At 44.9% G+C, this 9738-nt stretch overlaps 1 protein-coding gene across 1 annotated transcript in view; it reads left to right on the top strand.

Annotated features, from left to right (window-relative positions):
* Positions 1 to 9738, top strand: part of DUSP5 (dual specificity phosphatase 5) — a 17996-nt gene that overhangs the window by 6140 nt on the left and 2118 nt on the right. Inside the window, exons 5-6 of the mRNA XM_021710863.1 lie at positions 3080 to 3228; positions 7120 to 7339. Coding sequence (XP_021566538.1) covers positions 3080 to 3228; positions 7120 to 7339 — 369 coding nt within the window. The remainder of the gene's footprint in view (positions 1 to 3079; positions 3229 to 7119; positions 7340 to 9738) is intronic.

Here is a 9738-nt window from a genome sequence, read left to right as displayed (position 1 = left end):
TCACCAAATTGCCCAGGCAGGTCTCGAACCCACAGGCTCAGGCAATTCACTCACCTCAGCCTCCCAAGGCGCAGGATTACAGGCTGAGCCACTGAGCCCGGCTTGTCTTTAATTTTTCATAAGTATCTTTTAAAAATAGATTGATTTTGTGTATTCCTTGTTCCTGCCTCTTCCACCCACCTAGATCTTGGCGACTTAGTACAACAAACACGTTCTTTTCGCGTTTAACCAGCCTCCTGGTGATGGCCATAGTTAGGTTGCTTCTGGCCTCGCTGAGGTACTGCCTCATGTCCATGTGCACTATCGCTCTTTCAGTAAAATCAGGAAAATTATCAGATCAAGAGATATGAGCATTTTAAATTTTAGTAGAAATTGCTTGATACCTCCCTTTGTAAAATGACTAAAATCTAAGCTGTTGCCAGAGATTTTTGTTTCCTTACCTAACTCATGTTCAGATATGAGTGTAGGTTGTAATCTCAGATCCGGAGGCAATGCCTTTTATATTTCCCATAATCCCCTCTCCCCAACAAACCCACCAAGATGAGGTGGTGGTGACTGAATCGCGCAGTCAGTGCTTATTTATACCAGGGGTGCCAAAAATATATATACACATTTTAAGAGATGTTAACTGTGTACTACTTTTAGTTCACTGTAATCAGAAGTGTCTGGATGTTGATAGTAACCACTTTGAGCACCTCCTGTAATTTCAGATGTCAAGCTTGTCTTATATTCATCTTTTGTTATCAGTATATATTGAATATTACAATTTTAATACAGTTTTTTTCCATTCTTAAAATGTGTATATATATTTTTTTGGCACCCTCTGTATATAGTGTCCGTGCTGTCTCTGTTCCCCTAGTAATGTGTTGGTGATTGAAAGCAGATGAACTCTGAGAAAGGTTGAAGCAGCCACAAGATTTGCCCTGGCATTTACAACTCAGTGAGGCACCAGAGAGGAATGTTGTGCCTCTCCACACCTCTGATGAGAATAGGTGAAAGAGACCATCTAATCTGGAGGATTCCTCTAGACCCCAGTTTGAGGAAGAGGCAGGGCCCTGTTTATCTGTCCCTCAACTACACTGAGACTCTGCTTGCCTTCCTTATTTTGGCAGGCAGGCACACCCACACCTCCTCTCTGTCCTCCTTCAGCCAACTCTTAAGTGGTCTATTTAAAGCCAAGAGATGGCACAGCCTGAAGGCTCCTCTTCCCGCAGGCCTCATCCTGAAGTTTGGGAGGGCCTGGCCATTCTTAACTCCAGATTCCCATCCATAATCCCTGCCTCCTGGATCTGAAAATGTTGAGGTCCAGCATAGGAAGTGACCAGTTGGTTTACTAACTAGCAAAACCCCTCCAAGGATGCGGTGGGTCAGTGTAAGTCTGCCATTCTCTCAGCGTCTCAGAAGGGAAGGGGGCCAGGGCTTAAGTTGGAGGGTAGGGAGCTCAGCCACTGATAGGCACCTCCACCGCCTTCCATCCTCCACACTCCACCATGGCCTCCTGTCATGGTGGGTTAACATGAACATTGTAGAGGACCAGAAGCTCCCTGGAGAGGTGCAATGAGCTGTTTGTTGAAGCGACCACAGGGGAGGTCTGGGTGTACTAAGTGGGGGTGGGGCAGTTCCAGTGAGCTGAGAGGAAGCAGTAATGGCAAGATGACTCATTCTAGGAATTGGCTGCAGCTTCTGGGGAGGGAGCTAGGGACTGCCTTGTAATCTATTAACCATTTGCCTACTGCAGGGCCTTTAAAAAGCCGGCATCACAGCACCAAGTCAGAAGAAAAAAGGGGACTTTTTGAAAAATATGTGGTCTCAGAATGCGTGTTTAATTGATTTGACACCAAGTGAATTATCTGGACCAGAAAAAGACAGAAGTGGGTTTTCTGGAGGCCCTAGAAAATGCCTCAGGTTGGTTAGAAGCAAAGGGGTTCCCCAGGCAAGGCTGGCCTGTTCATCCAGCCACCCATGGCATTCTGAGGGTCCCAAGGCCAGTTTTTCATTTGGTTCTTCCACGGAGTCTAAGGGGCCTGAGGAGGCTTACTTATATATACAAGCTTCTGTGACTTGCCTAGAGCATAGTTTTTACTTTAAGTGATCCACTTGAATAAATTTAAATATAATATTAACGATTCTTACAGTAAGTAGTGCCAGTAGTTCACTTATTGATTTGGGGATGAAGGGCGGAGTGGGGGAAGGAGAGGATGAGAAGAAGATAGGGGAGGTGGTCCTGAAGGGGACTGAGACAGTTTTTACTTTAAGGGGGCTAAGAAGTGAGTTGAGAAGTCCTCAGTCTTTCAGTTTGGTTTAGAAGGTAATTAACTGGATTAATGGCTCCAATTTGGACCTATAGAAAGGACTGTCAGCAGTATTTTTAGCACCTTGGGAGTGAGAGCGACTGTTTTACTGCCCTGAACTGAAACCTCATATTAACTTCTATTTCCTTATGAATGGAGGGGATTTCAGTTATAATCCTGCCTAGAGCAGCTGGACTGGGGAAGAAACCAGTTTATTAGTCTGGCTTCTCACAAATTAATGAAATTTTGCATAGTCACACACCTTCATTTTAGATAAACAATAGAGAAAACAGCTTTTGTTTTCCTGGAGGAACTTGGTTAATATTTGACAAATGCCACATATTTCCTTTCACAGTTTAAGCTGCTTCTTGATAGATACAAAGAGTTAATCATTGCCTCTCTGAACTATATACCTTTTTAGGTGTGTGAGTCTTTTTAGGTATAGAGAGTCCATTTCTATTCTAAAACTGTTTATTGGTTTTGCTCAAAATTTAAAAAAAAAATTTTTTTTTTTTTTTAAGAGGTGAAATCTTGCTGTGTTGCCCATGCTGGTCTCAAACTTCTGGGCTCAAGCAGTCCTCTCACCGTAGCCTCCCAAAGTAGTGAGATTACAGTTGTGAGCCACCACACCTAGCACAGTTCTGTTCAATTTTTAATGACCCAAATCTATGTTACTTTAATATTTTTGTACTATTCCATACTCAGAGAATTGATTAATTATATGAATTTTGTGACAGCCTAAGAAATCAGTGCTTACCATCTGTCTCATCTTTTGTCTGTTTGTTTAGGGGGGTATGAAACCTTCTACTCGGAATATCCCGAATGTTGCGTGGATGTAACACCCATTTCACAAGAGAAGATTGAAAGTGAGAGAGCCCTCATCAGCCAGTGTGGAAAACCAGTGCTAAACATCAGCTACAGGCCAGCTTATGACCAGGTACATGGTGTGGAAGGGGTGTCCTGAGTGGGATCCCAGGCCCCAGTCTCTGTTCCTTCCTCAACACCTGACCCTTCTCTCCTCACTCAGCAGCAACAGTGGCTAGTTCTTTTGTGGATTATAGTGTTGGCAGAATCTCTGGCTTTAGAGAGCCTCTGTTGCTTGCCAACTTGAGTTTCTATCCAAGAGTGAATGGGCTTCCTTCCAGCCAACAAGCTGAGGAGCAAAGGAGCCACAGGATGCTTGGCAGCTTCTGGGGAAAAGGGGAAGTGAAAGATACATTATAATCATCTGGCTTGGGATGTTCAGAGAAACTTCAAAATACTGGTCTAAGTTTCCCTGAAGATGTTTCAGAGCTGACTTTCAGGCTTCCTGTGCTGCTCTTCCTGGTAATTGTTCATGCTCTGAAGTTTCTGCAAACCATCCCACTACATGTCAAGGTGTGTCTTGGTGGTATTTTTAACTGAAACTGGGGTATGGGGAGGGGTTTCATAGAGAAACTCTGTTTGGATGACTTAAGCAGGCTCCTCTAAGAGGTTCTGATGCTTATAGTTCTGTAAATACTAAAACTAGAGATCAAGAGACATTAGAGAGCTTCATGTTTCTATAAATATGTCTAGGGCTTTTTTTCCTTAAAACAAATGAGTACTTTGTAATAACTCATTAAAGGAAAAATAGAGTGGAAGGCTCTGGTCAGGGGTTATCTAACACCATTATAGGAAGATGAGGAGACAGCCGGTGAGAATCCAAATCTGGCAGAAACCAGAAATCAAAACTTACCTTCCCACTTTGTAGAAGGGAAAAAGCTGTTCTGCGGCTCGTGAGACGCTTGATTTGCAGTCCCACAGATGGTTCAAGGCAGCATCAGGTTCAGAACTCCTTTCTCTTCACTCCCTGTTTTGGTTATTCTAAGACCTTGTTCTGTTTTTCCACATGGACTCGAATCTAGATACCTGATCCTGTGGGAGGAACCTTTCAAACTTTTCCCACAACCCAAGAACAGAATCCTAAGGAGAAAGACTTCTAGATTCTAAAATGCCAGTTCCCTGCCATGAGCAAAACCCTGCCCCTGGGGATAAACTTATTAGGCAAGCCAGGAGACCTTTTCGTCGGGAAGCCTGTGAGCTTGGCCAGATGCCAGGGTTATGATTTTGTTTGTTTTCCTTTATTGAAAGTCCTCACAATATATGATGAGCCCTTGGCTTTTAAGCCTGGGGCATACAGCCTAGCTAGATTTCTATTTTTGTTTGTTTGTTTGAGTTGTTTTCCCCCTCATTTCTCAGAAAGTGAAAGAGAAATAAGAATTGGCAGAATGAGCCGGGCTCGGTGGCTCAGCCTGTAATCCCGCGCCTTGGGAGGCTGAGGTGAGTGGATTGCCCGAGGGTTCGAGACCCACCTGGGCAACTTGGTGAGACCTCATCTCTATAATAAATCAAGAATTGGCAGAATGTTGTAAAGGCGTGGCAGACCTTTGACTAAGTGAGGGGTAGGGAGGCCTTGATGTGTCTTCAGGATTCATCCGGGGAACCCCCTAATGCTGCTTCTTAGAAGTGCTTCTGCACTGAGAGAAGCCAGGAGAAATCATGTTAACCTTTGGGGTTTCTAAAGGCCTTTGACTTCTTCCTCTTTAGTCTAAACAGAAGTTCAAAAAGGGAAAGAAATGTAGTTTCAGGGGTGTGTTGGGCTGAGCTCCAGAGGAAATTGGATGGGTTCCTGGGTCTGGTGTGTCAGCAATTTCCAAGACACTCAGGAGAAGGGGAGATCTTGAGTCAACCCTCCAGCTTGCTTCTTGGAAGGTGAACCTATGGTGCCAGTTGGGGACCCATAGCTGGTCAGTGGCCAGGTGAATCTGGACTTAGGACTCTGATTCCTTTCCAAAAACCACCTCTGCTGTTTTTCTGGTTCCCTAACTAGCTTAGGGATCAGACCTGCTGGGATTGACTAGCCTTAGAATCCATCCTGCGTCTTCCCCAGGGAGAGGAGCCATACTCTGTTAATTTATTCTACAACCTTGGATGATGATGGCAGTTAAATATGTGCCAGGTTTTAATGCATCCATTAACCCATTTACACCTTGCCAGTTATCCAGAGAGGATATATATTATTATTTTCAGTTTAGAGATAAAGGGTCAGAGGTAAAGAAGCTGCCCAGTATCATATCAGCTAGTAAGTGTGGAAGTGGGAATTGATCAAGGGTTGTTCTGTCTGGTGTCCAAGTCCTGGTTCTTAACTACTGTACTGTCATGGGGAAAGCTGCTCTGTATGTGTAGAAGTTTGGGGAGGTTTCCAGGAAGTGATACAAATGGACACTTTAGAGGAAGACAAGAGTCTTTACCTAAAATACTTGCTTCCTCACGCTGATCACTATTGAAGTGTAGTCAGACAAGTCCTTGTATCTCATGCTAAGCAGTCAGATTTGGGTTTCAATCTCAACTCTAACACAGACTTCACTCTGACTTGGGCAAGTTATTTAATACACCTGAACCTCAAGTTGCCCATCTATAAAATGGGAATTGTGTTACCTACCTCAAAGATTTGTTTGAAATTGGAATGACATAGGCATATCTAAAGTGTTAAGCCCAGAGGCCAGCCATGGTAAGTGCTAATAAAAACACTGGTTGTTATTACTACCCTATATAAAACCCTTTTTAAATTTTCTTTCAAGTAGCCAAATTGACCTTTGTTTAACATTTGACTTCTAAGGAAAGAAAAAGCAAATGCTGGGTGTGGGGTAAATTGAGAATTGCCTATTGCTGGCACTTGTCACATGCTCTTTTCCCTATTATGGGTATGGCTGAGAGTTTCCATTCTGCTCTTATAGTACAGGAAATGGAAACACAGGAAGCAGATGGATGGTATGGGAAAGGCTCCCAAAGTCACAGCCACTGTTCCCCAGCCCACTGTTTCTCTCTCAGTCTCCTGGGGCTCTCAGTGTTGTAACTGTTGCTAGCTTTTCTTGCCTCCTTACAACCCTGTAAATGCTAAGACTGCCAGAGTCTAACTAGCTAGCAGTTCTTTTGAGCTTTGCCTCAGGGTAGATGGTCTCTAGTTCTTTACTCTGCACCCAGCTTAACTAGAAACCTGGTGTGTGGGTGGCCTCCCAGCAGGGTGACTATGTAAGCAACTCTCACTTCACCCTCGCAAAGGCTCATGTGAAGAAGGTCGGGGTGGGGGAAGCCCCTCCGCTCTTAGTCCAACAACATTTCTTAGTCTGAAGATTCTGGGTAGGTAGTGCTTATTTTCAGTTTTAAGAAGCATGCTTTTTTGGGGGCGGGAAGAGTCACATTTTAATGGCTCTAAAATCTGGATGCCATATTAGATCGGGCACATTCAGGGTGGTATGGCCATAGACTGGGAGCGATCCTAAGTCGACAGTGTCATCTCAGGATCGACAGTTTGGTGAAATAGGCTATGTGAAATGTCAGGGCTGTAAAGGAGGGCATGTACCTTATTGAATCCTTCCCCATTTTATCTGCGAAGAAACCAAGGCTGCCCCCAGGTGAAGGGACTTGCCCTAGTACTCTCAGGACAGCTCAGACTTTGACACTGGCTTTTTGATCCTTCCCATTTTGCCACAAGGATTATCATCCTTAGCCCAGGAAGGCTATTGGCATTTCCTACTTCTTCGATATGCACAAAAAAACCAAAGTCTTTGCTATGTGGGTTTTGCTGTCACCGAATTACAAGGCAGTCATGTAGGATAGAGAGTTGACCAGGATGGAGGTGCCACCCACACTTCTGGTTGAACTGCCCTGCCTCTGAATGCTCTCTACATGGAAACCAGAAAGGGCTCCTCCCACCTTAAGAAACAAATAGATCAGGGTTGTTTTTTCCTCTCAAATGAGCAAGCTAATCCAATATTTGCTGGTTGTCCTTCGCCCCTGCTTCTAGGGTGGCCCAGTTGAAATCCTTCCCTTCCTCTACCTTGGAAGTGCCTACCACGCATCCAAGTGCGAGTTCCTCGCCAACCTGCACATCACAGCCCTGCTGAATGTCTCCCGGCGGACCTCCGAGGCCTGCACAACCCACCTACACTACAAATGGATCCCTGTGGAAGACAGCCACACAGCTGACATTAGCTCTCACTTTCAAGAAGCAATAGACTTCATTGGTAGGTTCAACCGTCCCTCCTCCCCAGTTATTTTAGGAGCCCCCTTTTGGGTCGCATGTTTTTAGCTTTTAATGTCTTGATGGGGGCTATCTTAACTGAGGGGAAAGTGTCTTGTATATGCAACCACTAAGAGTTGGAGCCAAGAAGGAATGCAGCCTCCAAAAAGGCAGAAAGGAAGCTATTAATAGGAGCTTTTAATTTGCAAGATAAGTGAGTTGATATAATTTTATGGCAATACTCACTGCTAATCTTTTTATTGTTTCTAGCTGGGCAGGAGCAGAGTGTGTCCCTACGTAATGTTCCACACAAGGAAAAAAGGGAAGAACCTCCCTAACTGTGCTTCTACGTAGGTTGGGATATTTTTAAAAGCAAACAGAAGGTTTGAGAGAGCACTACTTACGCACTGAGCCCCAAGGGCTTTCTGCACTTTTGGCAAACTGCTTTGGGGCTATTTGTTTTGCATCTTCAGCTAATTTTGGATTAAAGATAGCACTTGACTCAAGTTCCATGCTTTATGCACAGAAAAGTTGGCATCCTTTGCATGCTTTCTGCATTCCCATGAGGCAGTTATCATGTATACCATTATCTGAGCCTGAAAACCAAGGCCTTGGCCTCTGAGCCCTCTGCCTGGAAAGATCTATGTCCTTGTGGCTTCCAGGTCCTCTGTGTTGCCTGGATTGCTCTCCCATCCGGTATCTTCTCTTTCCCACATCCCTCTCCCTAGGGGACTGCCTTCACTTTTTCCCATCTCAGATTTTCAAGCACCACTCCCCAACCTTGTGGCCATGCCTCCCTTTCTAGAGCCCTTCTTTCTCTTTAACGTGTGTAGTTGTTGAAACTGACATGTTGATTTTCCTGTACCTTGTTCCAAGGGATGTTGGAGGGGAAAAGGCAGGTTGTTAGCACAGAAATAATTACTTAGTGCAAGGAGCCCCCACCTTGAGCCACATGGTGGGCCCTCTCTCTACTCACCACACAATTGCTGCTCCCCAGGAAGCCCTAATGAGAAACTCACCAGTGGCAAAAGGTCAAGTGTATTCTGCTTGTTCCCTAGGCCTCTGGGCTGAGATGGCTTCTTTGGAGTCTGAGAGGCAGCCACAATGATGGGCTCAGGGTGGGAAATTCGACTGGTTCTCCCTGTCCCTGGGAATGCCTTGCCCTTCTCAGCTTGTTACTTAATTACCTAGATAGCTACCTCATGAGGTCATGGAGCCTGCCCCATCCAGTTCTCAGAACCCTTCCTCCCCATCCTGTATGTGTACAATGTCCGTGTTTGTGCATACAATCACACAAACCCATAGTGTTTTGAAAGCATTAGAAGCTTTTCCCCAGACTCCTTGCCCTGCTCATGGAAGGAGGGAGTGAGCCTCCCAAGTGGGCCATGTGCTGAAATATGCACTGACCCCTTTCTGGGGGAAGAGAACTATGCGGAAGGCAGGCGCCTGTGGTGTAGAATGGGTTTCAAAAGCAGTGCACTCTGGGCTCTGCATTCTTGGAGGTGGCAGTCGGCCAGTTAACAGAGGAAGTCAACAGAGGAGCACAGAGAAATAGGAGTCACTACTCTGTAATTCTAGGAACTTGGAATCTCCTCTTTGAACTAATTTACAGAGACTGTTAATTTTTTTTGTTTTAGTCAGACTGAATTGAGAGGGGGGACCTCTAATGAGCTGCACCAGGTGTCCTTTGGGGATTTTGTTCAGATGGAGAAACTCCAGGGTTCCTCCCTGACACCTCAAATGCTATCCTTTAATCTTTCAGATTCATTTGCAGACTTGAACTTGGGGCAGGGAGGTGGAAAGTGTTAAGGGGAATAGGAAAATGAGTTTGTTGTTTTTTTTGCCCTTGAAAATCTGAAATGTTTTTGCATATTGTAGACTCACATAGTACCAACTACACCTAGCTTGCTGTGATGTGTCACTACACTATTTCCTCACTAGCAAGAGAGGGAATTGGAAAGACTATTTTGTATGATTTTGATTTGATGTGTACATATCTTTAACCTTTTACCCCTTCCCATTTTTCACAGTTGTAGTTGTTTGTTGGGACAGGAGAGACTAAACTGGAGAGGAAGGCACCCTCCCCCTTTTTGTCACATTGAGCTAAAGAATGCTAACTGATGGCAGTAGCTTTATAGCAGTGACTCCCATTGTTGAGCAAGATGGAGTTTGTGAAAGCCATTTATATCCTCTGTCTAGTAGGCGTCACTTAGCCATGGCTATAATTAGTGGCCGTGTGCTATTTATTTTATGTTTGGTGAGAACCCTGGGAGCTGAGCCAAGCAGCATCCCGCCCTGGCACAGCAAGACAGGGTGCCTAGGGAGGCTGAAAGACCTCTACCAGCATGAGGGCTAGGTCATGACCATTAAAATCAGACCCAGAAGCCGGGCTCGGTGGCTCAG

Source organism: Carlito syrichta, unplaced genomic scaffold (genome assembly GCF_000164805.1).
Source record: "Carlito syrichta isolate Samal-C Ts95f unplaced genomic scaffold, Tarsius_syrichta-2.0.1 Scaffold301619, whole genome shotgun sequence".
Lineage (NCBI taxonomy): Eukaryota > Metazoa > Chordata > Mammalia > Primates > Tarsiidae > Carlito > Carlito syrichta.
Note: the sequence above shows the minus strand (reverse complement) of the source record. Positions and strands in the feature narration are given on the sequence as shown.